The sequence below is a fragment of the Podarcis melisellensis genome (genome assembly GCF_964234715.1).
Source record: "Podarcis melisellensis genome assembly, chromosome: 1".
Taxonomy (NCBI): domain Eukaryota; kingdom Metazoa; phylum Chordata; class Lepidosauria; order Squamata; family Lacertidae; genus Podarcis; species Podarcis melisellensis.
The window spans coordinates 44,419,635-44,436,248 of NC_138528.1; the positions used below are offsets into that span (position 1 = coordinate 44,419,635).

Genomic DNA, 16,614 nt, shown 5'->3' on the forward strand with positions numbered 1-16,614 from the left:
CCCTTCCTCCCCCACAACAAACACTCTGTGAGGTGAGTGGGGCTGAGAGACTTCAGAGAACTGTGACTAGCCCAAGGTCACCCAGCAGCTGCATGTGGAGGAGCGGAGACGCGAACCCGGTTCACCAGATTACGTGACTACCACTCTTAACCACTACACCACACTGGCTCTTGAAATATAGCTGACCAAAAGGAAGTCTCCAGGTTGTTCCAGAGATGTAACAATCTATGGGTTGTTAAAGCAGTCTGTAATTCTCAACAAGCCAATGTGTCTGGCACAGCTCAGTCAGCAGACTATTAAACTCTTAATCTCAGGGTTGTGGCAAAAGATTGGGCACCCTGGGCAAAAAATTATTGCATTACAGGGGGTTGGACTAGACAACTGTTGTGGTCCCTTCCAACTCTACAGTTCTATGAATACCTAATTGTAGGTGTTTGTGATTATGCTTCTTTTTGAATACTTAAGATTTACAATTCACTTTGTTTGATGGAGACTTCACTATAGATCTTAATCTTTGCACGCTCCTTTATGTAAATAAGCTATCCCTATAACATCCCTGCCTGTTTTGTATTTATTGTTTTCTGGACAAAGCTCAGCATTCACTGATGTTTAAACACTATTATATTTACTCCCATTGAAAGGAACTTGGTGTATATTTCCCAATTGCAATTTGCACCTGGCAGTGATTCATGGAATGCAATGGTGAGAAATCAAGCAACGAGAAAAACGTCCGTTTTCATTTCACTACTGTAGGGGGGAAAGATGTTTAATATGTCATCAACATTGCAAAACTGGTAATTCACAGATCAGCACCACACTTCCATTTCATAGGAAATAAACTTCATTGCTTTTCAAAGGAAGGCATTTCCAGAACTATTTTTGGTCAAGTTCCATATAGAATAAATTGAACAAATGTAGGCAAAATAATTGTTTGCATGCTGAATGATTTTTTTTTTTATTTAGAACCAGTTTATAAAAATAAAATACAAAATAATTTGAAAAACAGAACTTAAAACATTTACAAAGCCTTGATATGATACAAATGGGGGAAGGGAAATAAATAACTACACCTTTATGTACAAATGACCATTACAAAGACACTATGTCAGTACCTTATGTTCTTAAACAACTGAGCAAAAATTATAAATAAAAAGACATCCAATTTGAATTTTGGAAACAAGAAGTGGGGAAAGACTGGAATACTTGACGATACTAAGTTACCTCTCCAGAACAACTTTCTACCTAAATTCATCATCATAACTGTTATTCTTGAGATTCTAAATGTTTTCTAGTAAATAACAAGTGCATTTTTTTCTAATTTTGAAATAATTCATTTTTAAAATATTGTTAAGCAATTTCAGATTAGTTAGAAATTCAGTGCTTCAGAGGTCACTCCTGGTTTCAAAGCCTTCATTTCCTTCATTTTTGGATTCTGTTGTAAAGTAGTTAGGGGGGAAAACCCAAATATAAAACATGATCAGGCATGAATAGTTCAGTAAGAAAGCAGATGTTTAGGGAGAGAGTTACAGAAACGTACTTTCTGGCCACCAAGGAACAGTATGCAAGAGAGGTTGGAGGACCACCTAGATCCATAATACTGCCCTTCTGAAGGATTTGAAGACTTGTGTAAAAAGCCTTTTTAAAAGGCAGCCTTTTATGTATCAGTGAGTTGTATCTAACATTATTCATACTCAGACGCAGTGAAATTAACAGACCTACAGACCTGTTACTCATGACCATCAATTTCTTTGAGTCTCCTCCAGGTCTGACTAATATTGGATCGAACCTTGTATTAATTTGACTCCGCTATATGTGAGCCAGAGCAGCTGAAACATTTCCTGGTGCAATCCACAATCTATACACTTTTGCACAAAATGTATATTTTGTATATCTAACGGGGGAAATCATGGCAAACACAATTATCCTCTGCGGCTCATTCTTTTAGTTCCTTTAAAGGCAATAATTTGGCTAATGCCATGGGGAATTATGCCTGCATAAAAATGGACAAAAGTACAACATAGTATGTCCGGCAGAAAACTAAGATAGCAAGATTCAAATGCAGAACAGCAAAAGTCAACGCTTACCAAAGCAAAGATCTTGTGAAAGACCCAAGGAATTAAATTTCTAAATCTACATACACTCAGATGTCAGAAAATCTCTTTCATTGAATGAACATTCAAGGTAAAGCCTACTTAGATGTTGCACTGCTCTCTCTAGTATGAATGACAGATGAACTCTGAACTTTAACCCAAATTCCTAAGTCTATAGAACTATATGAAAGTTTTAGATATAATGGAGTGCACCACTGCTCAGAAGTCCCTCTCTGTGTTATGTCCTTGTGACCACTTATTGCAGAAGGAAATAAGTTGTATTCCTTTAAGTTACCTACAAGCAAGCTGAGTTGAGCTCATAAAAGCAAGTTGCTAGTCTAAAGCTGCAGAAGTTCAATTTAAAGATTTTCTAGCACTAGGGTTTTTTGGCCATTATTAACTGTTAATAGACACTGTTACTAGAGACCAAAGCCATTTAAAAGTAATAAAATTATGGAGCTATCACCAAGTTAAAAAACAAGACCAACATACAATACGCTTCTATATATATATATACATATACGCACACAGCCTGCTGTGATAATAATTACATAAATGTAGATGATATAGGCAACACACTCGCCTAAGATACTATGACTAGAATTGTTAATATTCCATCTTACTCAATTTGTTTGTTTTCAGAAAACTATTCTTGTAGGGTTGTGAGGAGAAAAAAAGTTCCTCTGAAATGGAAGGCCAAAATTTGGAGAAAGCTATGTTATATACAAATTCTTGTTCATAAGTACAGGTATCAATCAATTTATCACTAAAAGACACGCACAACAATAAGCATACTACATATCTGGTTTAAGGCCTGTGCCCACTCATTCCACTAACCTGTTTTACTAACAACAGATTTAGTTGGTGGAAAAGCAGACTACACAAGAACAAAAGCAAAAAAGTTGCCTTTCTTATTTCCCTGCTTTTTGTTTTGAGACAAAGGAAGGGGTTAGGCACTACCCTAAAATGTCAGAATAGGGATCAGTTGGGTAAGTCATCTATTACAGCCATTACAGCCCAATCCTCAAAGGCAGCAGGGACAACATACTGTGGGATGGGGGGTCTTCATTCATTCAGTGAGCCGCCATGTGTTGTCACAGCTCCCAGAATCTTCAGGTGCATAGGAGGAATCAGTGCTCTGCAGAAATTTCCTCTATGCAACCACGTATGTTTTATACTAATACAGAGAGGAGCAAGCATTGTAGTGGATTCTCTGACCACTTTCCCCTCTTAAATACATGTTACTTATGAGGAGTCACTACAAAAACAAACCTGATCTTAGGACAAAAGGAAGCCGTCAGAGGATCCTTCCTCTGTGCAAGGCTGGGCAAAGGAGATCTGTGTCCGCTATCCTGGCGGATTGGGCTGTCCTTAACTCAAAATGCAGGAAGACCAAGACTACAGGAGACAGTATAGCAGCATAGTGATTTGGGAATCACAGCATATAACTTGGGGGCTCAATGCAACAAGATACGCACTGTCTTAATTTCCTATTAGCACTAACTGGGAAAATAACACTGTCCTGCATCTTGTAGCAATGAGCCGATAAAAGCAGCAAGGTTATGTTTTCTCTCGGCTATGCCAATAAACCAGTTGGCCTATTATATTTTTACCATTTTTAATTGGTTTGTTTTGAGGAAATGAAAGAAAATGTGCAAATAATATTTTAGATAAATTGAAGGAATAGATTTTAAAATGCAGGCACAGTTACGCTTTCATACTCAAGGAATTTAAGTACATTATTGGCATATATTGTCTTCCTTATGTTATTAGAATTATTGTCCTACGTTTTTTGGAAACGGGAGGTGATACAAAGCATTTCATAGATTTACTACTGTAGACAAATCAGTGTATTACTTATGTTTACTTCAGGGAGGAATTGCATTTGGTGGCATTAGAGAACATTAAATTTGTAAATTATAAAAATAAGCAGCCATAGGTAAAATTAGAGCAGGGTTTTGAATATAGGTAATTTCTTTTAATTAGACTTGATGGAGATGATGTTCAGCAAGGTGTAGCAGATAGAATGTTATCAAGAGCAAGAGACTATATCCAAAACATTTCCCACAAATACACGTGTTGCACTGTAGAATTAAAATAAAAGGAAACCTGAATCAAAAAGGACAACTCTATTTTCTTGTTACTATTAAAGAATAGCATTAGGGACAGATAATCTCAAAGGCAGGTGTTAAAACCTCTAAATGACCCTTACCACAGGCAGTACATGAGTATCACAGGAATTCTATGCTTATTGTTACCCTACAAAGGTGCTACGCATAAGTTTCAAACTGCATTCCGTTCCCATCTAGCAAGGCTATATTGTAGCCACAAGATGTGTCAGGGATGTGACAAGTGTCCCTCCAACTATTATAGAAGAGTTTGTTGAACAAGGTAAAAATGGAGTTTGCCAGCAATAAACCTCTAATTCTGAGATGTTTCCCATCAATACCATTTAGAAGTGTGATCTACATACCATAATATAGCAGCCTAAAAATGATAATACTAAAAACTGTGCAAAAGATGCTGTGATGTTCCCGGAAGCAGTGAAATAAAGTGTATTCAGCACAAAGTGGCAACAGTTTAGAGAATCTGTAGAGTAGGTACTGTATCTATTATACCTGTCACGGCTTTGGGGTAGTATTCTCAACTTAAGTTGAGCAGTGCGGCTCAGCTGACAGTAAGGCTTTTGTCTTAAACAGGAAAGGAAGCAATTTGTGGTGATTCCCCCAATCTGCTGCTGCAGTCCCTTTGCCCTTCTTAAACCTGCTCCAGAGAGTTGGGAAACCCTCCTTATCATCAGCTGATTGACATTGCTGGATACAACCACTGGAGTTTCACTGGCAAAATGATGCCGTTTGTGGGTAAATGTATGCAGCCTATTCAGAAAATTGTGCAACTATTCCTTACTCTGGCTCAAGCCAATGAGGAAACTAGTTTTATTTGTTCTGATTCAATCCCAGCCATGCTTATTAATTCTTTGCTGCCCTTGATTTACATATTCAAATTTGAAATTTATTATCCAACACAAACTAGATTAAGCAATTCAAATTAACCCCATGACAGCAATCACTTCATTACTGTGTGGCTAGAGTTGTTGTAATCAAAATTCATTCACAATATCTATTTGGTTCACTTCCAGAAGTGGTAACGGTTATGCAGATCTCTGTGTAAGACATGACATGGAGAAACTAAACCACAGATTAAGACAAAGAAAATGAGTTGGTTAATAGTAAGCCAACATGCTAATTTAAAGCTTCATTAGTAAACTAAAGGATTTCTAATCACTATTGGATCAGATGTTTGGCAAAGTGACAACTCCAGAAAATAGTTTTTGCAGTCACTGCACTAAAAAAACACATAGGCAACCTCCTGTGCTTTCCACAATTACCTTCTAGTCTGACCTATATCTCGACTGCATTTGTACAACATGGAAAGAAATACAAATGCATTTCAACACAAAATAGTTTGAACATTAGCATACATATGCCATAAGTAAGAGGAATGTATAACAGCATTTTGACAACATTCTTTTTAAGTCAATGCATAGGATAGGAATTATTTTGTCCCTGACAGCAAAGCATGAAAATACATCTTTGGGATATGCCTCTCCCTACATGGAAGGGGAACTGTTTTTCTAATACTGATGCTCTGGGCATGTTTATAAAGGTTTTCCTCCAGGGCTCTTCTAGAAGCATCATGACCGTGGATTTAGCACAAAATATCAAAACTGAATATTGCAAGCAGTTTAAACAAGTCATAAATAAAGGAATGCCTTTTTAAGCTGAACTTTAGAAATCAAATGGTTATATGACATTAAATGCCTCACAAAATCTAAGAATGAGCATGAAGAATTCATAACTTTGTTGTTTCAAGTCAGTTATCACAAAGTGATGTACCTCTGTATCAACAAGATTTACCTTCACGATAAATTATTCCCTGGAAGCACTTATGTACCATCTCAAAAGGGGGCATGTCATGTAACCCAGTTTTCCCAAACTGGTGTCCTCCAGAAGTTTGGGACAATTTCCAACAGTCCCAGGCAGCATAACTCGCCATCATGGATGAAGGGAGCCATAGTCCAGAAATCTGATGGACACCAGGTTGGGGAGGACTGATGTAGAATGTTTCAACTACACTCTATGAGGATAATTTGTTAGCTGAAAGTAACTCTATAAAATTTGGTAACATGTGAAGACCAGAACACAGACACTTGGATTGCAGCCTCAGGGAAGCGTTGAGAGTCCCAGCAGCTTTTCATAGACATGGGAGAGGGCAAGTGAAAAGAGCTGACAAGGCAAGGGCAAAGAGAAAATTAATTTTCTTTGCTTGTATCATATTGATCTATTATCATCACTCACTGCCCAGTGTCACAAGGAACAATTTCAACACGAAAGCCTGCTGATGGAAAGATGTGGGGGAAAGATGAAAAGTCAAAATCATGAATACACATCTCACTTGGCCATCGGATACATAGCTCCCCTGATTCATTCCATTTCATTCTGAAATTTAAAAGTGAAGCGACAAAGCTGATATTGAACACTGAGTTGCTGAGCAACCACCAACCCTTCAGTCCTGAACTGAGGCATGAAGAATATTCAGCTTTGTGCATGCCAGGAAATGGGAGCAGCAAGGCCAAGGGTATTTAATTCAGGCACGCAACTGAAGGAGTACTGCATTGTCTGTGGTCCATAATGTTACAAATGCAAATGAGAGAGTTAAGGATATAGAAGCATATGTATATATATATATATATTTATATTTATAAATATTTATAATATATAATTTACCATGAGAACATGCAATTATTGGTATAGCACCTATCATACAATATAATACAACATAATAGGTCTTATAAATCATATAGTTTCTCAAGAAACAGCAGGTATGCTCTCCCTACTGCATTCCTCTGTAGTGTTTGAAACCTGAATGAGGCTAAGGTTTCACACTGTGCTACATTACTTATGGGAAACAATATGCACATTTAAGAGTAAAAAAAATCCAACACATTCTGACAGAACCAGAGAAATTCAGTGCAGCTTCAATGCAGCATTAGAAATGTGTTAGCTCAGAGAGAAAATATTCCCTTTTCCATCCAAAGATACTATTTTGGCAGCAAACAAAGTTAAATAAAACAAAGTTAAATTAAAAATAATTTATGCTGGCTACAGGCATATGACTATAGCAAGCAGATCAGTAATTTCCAAATTTACCCACACATCCAGTATCCCCTACAACAGGAACCTTTTTGGAGAGCTAGTTGTATCCCTTTTAAAACATCCCTATGTGATCCACCATTGATTTCTAAATCTAGCAAAACAAGTCATTCCTCTAATAGTCATAAAATGATACCCATATAAAGTTTGGGAAAACTAAAAGCCACTGATCTTATTCAGAGGGAATGGAAGACAATCCTTAAACATGAGTTTTCAGTATGTTGTTTTCCAAATTATAATGTCCCTAAACACAAGAATATGTCTGAGTAAGGAACTATGTATATTTGTATTGCAGGAAGCTACAGAGGTGCAGGCTTCCACCCAAACCCCCAATAAACATATATGATTACCTGGTCCAGATTTTGGTAGCAACATCTGCAAATTGGACAGACATGCTCTTGACATACAATATAGGTTTAGGGATGTTGACATGTGAGAAATAGTGTTGTAGGTTTTACTATCAAGTATTATTTTTCAGATTCTTAAGAAAACAAAGGAATTGCTGCTTCTTTCTAACCTACAACGTATGAAGGCTCTGCAGTGTCCTTTTAGTAGGTAGTGAAAGCTTCATTTATCTTCCAGATTTAGATTACATTCTCAAGTAAGAAGTCTAAGTGTGTAAACATTTTTGCTCTTCCTCAGTACAGTTACACTGAGAGGAACACTGTAAATAAGGTAGGTAAATGGACTAAACATCTCACCCCAATGGGTAAATTCTGATCAGCTTTAACAGTGGCTCTCCTTTGTACCCTGAGAGACTATTGCACAAACAAATGTTTTAATTATAGGAATGCTCCAGGGTCCAAACTCTTCTGGTTTTCCTTCTTAACTCAGACTGTGAGCATCATCTCCAGATCCTTCATATATGATATGATGTAAACCTGCCATAACTCCAGAAATTCACACACAGATAAATGATCAAGTTGTCCAAGAATCAGGATCTGAACAGCAGTTAATAGAATGTTACCAATCTGAAAATATAGGTAAATTTACATAAATGTTAAATTACATTGGCTTCAGTGGATTTGTACACATTTACCGCATATAAGAATGTAGCCCACATTAAATATACAGTGGTACAAGATGCTGAGTTTTTCTGTTTTTGCTTTAAAAGGAGGGAAGTAGAAACCAACAGGGAACATGGGCAGTGAGCAACTTGAAAACAGATGTGTGAAGCCCAACACTGATAGAAACTTACAGGAGTATTGCTGTTTCAAATAATGTGCTTTTAAAAACTCTACAGACACACACAGCTGAGTAGTACCTCAGATGTAATAGTGCCAAGGTGAAATTAATTTCAGGTTTCAGGTTTGATAACTGTGAAAGAGCCTAAAACAGGTCATGCTTTTATATTAAATAAAAAGTAAACTAAAATCTTATTAAAAACACTCACCTCCAAGACACTGTTCTGTTTCACACATCTTGGACTTTCCAGATGCTCCATCCCTGCCCTCTAGCCTCCCTGATCTGCTTGCTGCATGTTCTTAGGAAATGCCTGGCCACTCATATGCAAAGTGGACCTTATAAATATTTCATCTTAATTTTTGTTTCCTTTGAAAGTCAGGATGAACACTGATTTTTGAAGACTTTTGTTTAAATACACAGTACACAAACACAACATGCATCGGATTAAGGGGCTTTGACACCAGACACAGACTCAGTTCCTATCTGCTAAGTTTACTGGCTGATTTGCTCTTCCCTGTGGGAGACTTAACGTTAGAGGAGTGGTGGCAGGAGCCACTAGATCCTTTCAACCCATTCTTGTTAGACTTGTTGTAGCAGTGCTCTTGTTGGCAGGATCTCCTGGAAGATGAAGAGCCTGAAAGACTGGGAGGCGATTTACTCCTTCCAAGATGTGGGGATGAGCTCCTCTGCTCATGGTGAGGACGCCCACCCCGGGATGGTGAGGAGCTGGTAGTACGAGGCAAAGAAGAGCTCCTAGGGGAGGCACTGGGACTGCGTCTGGGGACGACTGGGCTTTTGGGTGGTGTTTTGGGGCTATGTGGAGACCCTGGACTCTTACACTGAGAAGAGCTTCGTGGTTTCTGAGATCCATTCTGAAGAATTTGAGCCAGGCGAGAGATCAGGTCTGAATCAGAGCTGCTACTTCCGAGTACTTTGTACCTGCGCAACCTTCAAGAGAAAGAGAAGTTGATTAGTACCATTACCTCCTTCTCCAGTGCCATGAGAAGGTCTGGGTAGGCTCATACTCTTTGATCTAAGAACAGAGGCACTTCTCTGTGTGCCCCTCTAGCAAAAGTCCAAAGGGTGGTGTTCTTTTCAGCGGCAGCTCCCCATCTGTAGAATGTTCTTTGCAGGGAAGCTCAGCTGGCCCTGGCATTAACAACCTTCTGCTGCCAGGTGAAATCCTCTCTTGCCACGTATTTGAGCATTAATATCACTGTGGTTCCTGTGGAAATTTTAGCTATGCATTTCTTGGTGATCGTGCTTATGTTGTGTATGGGATGGAGTAATCTGATTAATTATAATTAGTAGATGGTCACTTTTAATGTACTGTTGCTGTTTTAAATGTTGTATTGGTGTGGATTTTTTATTCTTATAGGTCACTTTGAGGTACTTTTGTAGAAAGAATTGAATGCATTAACTCTACAATAACTACTACTACAATGTGGCATCTTTAGTACTTATTTCCAGGCCTGGCCTAATGTGCTACTGTAAAAGGACCAAGGCAAATCAAGAACTGCCTTATCCCACAGGAAGCTGTCCAAGTCCTGAAATCAACCTGAGGTCCCGCTCTCTGTTCCATCATTGAGATAGGATGGGTGGATATAAGGAATATAGCTTTTTTAGGGATAACACCAAAGAGGAAAGGCCTCCCTCATGTGATCCAGCAGGCTCCCTCTCTTCTTGCATCCAGGCAAGAACTCATTTGACAAGCACAAGAAACTGAACCTTTGGTGCCATCAGCCCAGTCCTGTGGAATACTCTGCCAATAGAGATTCAGCAGGCAGCTTCTGCGCCAACTTTTAAATGCCTCCTGAAACTACTCCACAAGGCCTATGTGGGCAATTAAGAATACATCCTTCCACAATGGTTAACTGATGTATGCTTTTAGTTTTTAACTTTTTATGGTTTTTATTGCATGGTTTTTAAGTTTTATTGCTGTAAACTGATTTGATTTTTTAAAATGACATAGCAGTAAATAAATTGAATAAATAATATATAGGAGTAAGTATACTGCATGCATTCACTGTAAAATGCAAAATCTGGTATTTGACACCCAATTTAGCATCCTAAAAGCAACTTTTAAACTTCAGTAAGTGTGGCTACAAAGCCTATAAGAATGCAATCTGTATTCAGAATCTGTACAAGTGCTGCACAGGACCATCAGGAGGTCTTGGCTATTGTTCCTCGCTGGTAATTTTTTTTGTGACTTGAAGGCAGCATGTTACAATTTCCTGCAGTACAAAACCCTGTTTAACGAGAATCCATAGCAGGACAAGAGGAAAAAGAGAGAGAGTGTAGCGCAAAAAGCAAGAGCTGCCTCATACCGTCTTTAAAGTCTCTGAAAAGCCATGATTCTCAGCCATAGTCTGCATTACCTTGTAAAAGGAAAAGCTTTTACTTGAAAAAAAAAGCTACAAATAAAAAATATTTTGTTTCTGCTTACATTCTGCTATTGTGTCCTTTAAATACTTAATAGTCAAAGGTCCAGCTTTAAGAAAAAGCATATGATCAGTTCTTGGTTGAGTGGTTGGTTGGTTTTTGGGTAAATCAGACAAGGAATGGTAACAGAAAAGATGTTTTCTTAATGGCATTACCCAAAGATAAATGATAAGGAGTGGTTTATATTAAGAGTCATAGCTTGATTTTCTTACTATCATATCCAGCTCACTTGGTCTCTTTCATATCCAGCTCACTCTTAGGTCTCTGTAGGCAATCCAGATTCACTTAAATCTAGAAGCAAAATGTTTTAGAAACCTAGTGTTTTAAATTAATATTGTATACAAATGTTGTTAATGTTCTTATTCAGGTTATTTTTTTTTCCTGAATTTTGAAAGAGAAAAATATTCTGTATGTGTGTATGCACATAAGCTTGATTGCAGATATTTGGGGGGGGGGAGTACTTAGTGCAATTTGCATGGTATCATACAAAGCCTTCCCAAAACTGCTCAAATCTGCTTCAAAGGTGTAGCTGTTTTGACTTACCTGGCTTCTACTCCAGGCCTTGTTGGTGGTCTTCCTGGTGGTGGACGAGGAAAAAACTGAGCTGAATTTGAACTGCTAACGTGATCTGTGGGAGTCCAAGATACGGGTCTTGGGATTTTGCTCTTTCTGGACTGAGGATTGCTTGGTGACAAAAAACTCTCCTCTACTTGGCTGTGCAAATGAGTGTCCAGTGTCAGTTTTGAAAAGGAGGACAACACATCTTCAGGAAGTGGTAATGGACCGGCAACTACTTTTTCTTTCAGTGACTTGTCAGAGGCACTTGAGAGGTCACCAAGGAAAGATTTGAGCTGTCTCTTTTCTACAAGTAATCTAACCAAGTCTGTCTGATGAGCCTTTTTTAGAAGCAGCTTCTCCTTTGCTGAAACAGGAGATGATTCTGATGAGGAGTCTACCTCTTGTGCTAAAACTGGAATGCGACTCTGTCTAGCCACGAATGCAGATCTAACTAACTCCTTCTTGGATGGATTAGAACTCTCATTCTCTGAACTGGAGTGCAACAATTCTCCATTTCTCTGGACATTTTGCTCTTCTTTCCCCTCTTGGTGCAAAAAGGTGGCAAGGTTCACCTGTTGGCATTGTAATTCTTCAGCATGATCAATATCCCCATCATCATGGAAACCATTTTCTTGCACTGGTACTACTTGGTTTTCCTGTTTTTGAGCAAACGGGTCAGTACTTCTTGATAAAGAAACATCTGATGTTTCGGCTGCTGACTGCTTCTGTAACTCCTGTTTTGCATCCTGATTTGGCAAGGAGGAGGAAGGAATTGGCCTCAGTTCTTCAGGTTCTGTAACAGCCAGAGGACCATCCAATACAGATTCAGTGTTTCCTTGAGCAGTTGAACATGGTCCTTCAATCTGTAGTTCAATATCATTTTCATAAGCCACAGGAAGCTGATTCTCTTCCACTTTTTCGAAGAGATTTTCTCCTTGTCTCTTCGTGTATTGTTCAAGTAAGTCTGTTTGGCTATGATCTTGGATTCCAACACATTCTTCAATACACTCATCCTTTCCAATTGCCTCTAGGTTGTGGTCTAACTTGTGTACTACATCTGTTCTACTGGCACTAAGAGTTAGTGCATCGTTTGCCACTGCCAAGCCAACCAAGTTCTCCTTAGGAGAGGAAAGTTCAATAGTATGTTCCAAAAGCCGAGGGTCCCGGTCCTTCTTCTCTAGTTGCTGGCCAAAATGAAAACTCTCCGAAGCAGACTGTGTGGATGCCATTGATGGTCTGGGTATTGTAACCTATACAGAAAACAGGAAGAAAGAAATGATATTACAGAAAAGATTTTTATTGGCTTTGAAATTACATATTGCCATATCATATTTTCAGGTTTAAAAAGACAAGTAATAGATAACTTGCTCTTGCACAACTACACAGCCCTATATTTTTGTATCTCTGTGCTGGGCCAACTGGTGCAATCTCTACTGGGAAAAAACTGGAAGACAACAGGAAAAATTTAAGCTGGGTTGTAAATTAGGGTTAACATGGCAATTCAATGTATGTTTGTGTGTGGTAACATTAACAGTCCTCATCAAAATCACTAATCTCCTCACTGCCAGCTCTACAGGTCTCTGCTCTGTCCTCATCTAACTCAATCTTTATGTGGTGTTTGATACGGCTGGCCCCCTATGACTCTGTTCATAGATGGTTGTCCTTATCCTGGCTGGATCACTCTTTCAGCATTTCCACAGAAATATGGTTCTCTTCCGCCTTCCCACTGTTTTGTGGAGTTCTTCAGGGTTCCATTCTTGGTTCCTTGCTATTCTCTCTCTGAACGTTTTTTTTCTGAGTAACTTCATCAAAATCTGTATCTCTCATTACCATGAAGAGAATGATGGCACTCAATGATACCTTTCTACTCCAGAACATTTGCCTCAGCTAATCCTGCATTTCCACTTGCCTCTCTGATATTTACCTAAAGGTCTCACCATCATCTAAATTTCAGTATCTCAATGACTGACCTATTCATCATTACTCTATAGTAATTAAGATTATCATCCACATTGTTGACCGGGGTGGGTGGGGAGGATTAGAATGATATTCAACTAAGTTTTATTCAGAGTAGACCCACTGAAATTAATAAACCTAACTTAAGACATGTTCATTAATTTCACTGGATATACTCTGAATAAGTCTTATTTGAACAGTACTCATGTTTTTTAATTCTTTCTTTGGTAGCACAAAGGTTCTTAATCGGAAAATCAGGCTATATCCTAAACTACACAGCAAAAATAAATATTTACATTTGTAACTGCTGAAGGTGACTAAGGTTGCATGCTTATGAGTTAGGAAATGAAGCTAAACAAAATGTAGCTACACTTCTCACATGGTAGGGCTGGGGGTTAGGTAGAAATAGTAAGTCTTCTGTCTTTGAGAATGACAAGGCATTCAGGAAAATAATTCAGCAACACAGAGATATAGGACCGAACAGAAAGAGGTGATAGAGAACAGATTTGGAAGCCATCATCATATGGGTGTTAGCTGACACTATGAAAATGATAACAATCAAAAATTTAATTTCTGGCTTTTTACCATCTCCCATTTAAGTTATAGGCTTGTTATGAAAAGAGATTTTTTAGAAATTGACATTTCTACTTTTAATCATGCGGTGGCTCACATGACTGAAGAAACGCTCATTGAAAAAACAGCTCACTGTCTCCCTCTGGTGGGCAAAGACTAAGTGATATTATTTAAAGTAGGAAAGCTAGCAATGATTTGAAACAATGGTTTTTTTTCATAAGAATAAACATTAGGTCAAAACTATGATACCTAGTCAATACTTAAAAGAGGCCTTCTCATTATCGTTAGAGATTCTTTTTAAAGGGCATTATGGTAATAAAACAGCTTAGAGCAGCCAGAACTGCTGGCTAGCCTTGCTATAGTATAAGAAATCAGTGGGCCTTCCTCCCTACTCCAGCAACTGGAAAACTTTGCACTAAGCAACCAATTTCAAGGAGCCGTTTGTTCATGCTCAGGTTAAGCAAGGTAACAGAACAAAGGTCCTTCTTGCTGTAACAGAGAGTCAAAAGCTTTTCTTTTCCATCCCCCTAATTCCATTATCACCTACTGAAGGGGTCTTGGGTTTTGAGGCGGAACAAATCAAATTCAAAAGAAGTTTGAAGGGCAGCATATGCGCCGCCCTCTCCCCCCGCAATAATGAAATGCCTATGAAGTTAATGCCCAATATTGTAGTACTGAACTTATTTATTTCATAAAATTTATACACTGCTTGATTGTAAAAAGCCTCAAAAAGGCTTACAAAAAGATTTTAAAAAAATAGAATCAAGAAAAAAAATACCATACTTCTTTTTATTTGAAGTATGAAAGTTGTAGAGTTAAATGTATTCTTACAGTACAATCGTTTTCAAGGTTATGGAAGTTACACCTCCACAGCTAAAATCTTTTATATTTAATTTATATTTTGTCTTCTTTCTTGGTGCTTTCTTTCCCTAATTCCTTCCATTTTTCACATGTCTGTTTATATTGTAAGCCTGCAGGTGGAGTTTACTCATTGTCAGTTTTGTTTTATGCTGTATATTATTATTATTATTATTATTATTATTATTATTATTATTATTAAAAACACAATACTGAAAACAGTTGAAAATAATTTACAACGCCTGAAATAAGGTGGGTCCTTAAAATATACACCCCAGATATCAAAAGCTAGGTAGAGAGGTGTGTCTTCAGCATTCACCAAAAGCCGTGTAATGAAGATGCCAGATGCATCTCTATGAGAAGCTAGTCAGTAATCTGGTTACCCTATTTTGAACTAACTGAAGTATCCAAGTCATCATTAAGGTCAGCCCAACATAGTGCACATTGCAATAATCTAATCTGGAAGATACCACAACATGACCAAGTCATTTATGTCCAATATGGGCTGTAGCTCGTGAACCAACCAGAGCTGGAAAAAGGCAAAATTCCTTGTCACCAAAGCCATTTGAGCCTCCACTGACAGTGCTTAACCCAGGAGCACCTCAAGCTGCAGACCTGCTCCTTCTAGGGAAGTGTAACCCTGTCCAGGACAGGTGGTCTCCCCAAAACCCAGATGTGGTAACTCAGGATACATAACATCTCCGCCTTTTCAAGATTCAGATTCAGTTTATTGGGTCAACATTTGGCCCATCACCACCTCCCAGCACTGGTTTAACACTTCAACTGTCTCTCCTGATTCAGATGGTACAGAAAGACAGAGCTGGGTGTCATTTGCGTATTGATAGCACTTCACTCCGAATCCCCTGGTGACAGCGCCCAGAGGCTTCATATATATGTTTAATACCAAGGGGGACAAGATGGAACCATGTGAGACACCACAGAACAACTACCATAGTGCTGAAGAGTAGCCTCTCATAGCTACATTTGGGAAACAGCCTTAGGAGTATGAGCAAAACCTCTGAAACAGAGTGCCCCCCACACTTCCCTGAGACATTCCAGAATACCACGGTCAACAGTACTGAAAGCCCCTGAGAGATCAAAGACAACGAACAGGGTCACACTCCCCCCCCCCATCTCTCTCCCACGACATGTCATCCACCAGGGCTACCAAAGGCAGCTTCAGTACCATGACCAGACCTGAAGCCAGCCAGGAATGGATCCAAGCAACCAGTTTTCTCCAAACTCGTCTGATGCGGGACCACCACCACCTTTTTGAGCACCTTGCCCAAAAGGGAATACTCATCACTGGTAGTATACAGCGCCTTAGTCTTTTGGAAACTGTAATTTATTGCCTCTACATAAACAGAAGGACTGCTGTTCTTGGAGGAAACTGGAAACCAATGGAGGCTCCCCAATGAAGTCTGGGGGCAATAAGGTGGCATTATTCATCCCCCCCTTGGGAACAACTGGTCTAGTGTATTCCTTAGCTTTTCATTTAGTCAAAAACTAAATGTTCTTTCCTATTTTTATCTTGCCAGAAATTTATCTGATACAATGTTTGCCATTTGTTAGACATATACTGTATTAGAAAAGTAAAACTGCATTCTAGCCTCAGGACACAAAATACCGGTATGATACACAGTACTATTCTAGTTGAGCTTCTAAAATACATTATCTTTCTAAAAGCAGATCATATATATCCATTCTTTCTTCCATTAAATTCAAGGCTATCTCTTATA

The 16,614-nt window shown here is 38.6% G+C and overlaps 1 protein-coding gene across 4 annotated transcripts in view; it reads right to left on the reverse strand.

The window, feature by feature from the left end:
• Positions 1-927: 927 nt before the first annotated feature.
• Positions 928-16,614, reverse strand: part of TTBK2 (tau tubulin kinase 2) — a 47,388-nt gene continuing 31,701 nt past the window's right edge. For 2 of the 4 annotated variants that reach the window (XM_081891010.1, XM_081891009.1), the window contains 2 exons: positions 11,474-12,738; positions 8,961-9,436 (listed from right to left, as the gene is read on the reverse strand). In XM_081891010.1, coding sequence (XP_081747136.1) covers positions 8,968-9,436; positions 11,474-12,738 — 1,734 coding nt within the window. In that variant the 3' untranslated portion in view covers positions 8,961-8,967. Of the gene's footprint in view, positions 8,275-8,696; positions 9,437-11,473; positions 12,739-16,614 lie in introns of those variants that run through there. The other 2 variants (XR_014163355.1, XM_081891011.1) reach the window with 2 other exon arrangements.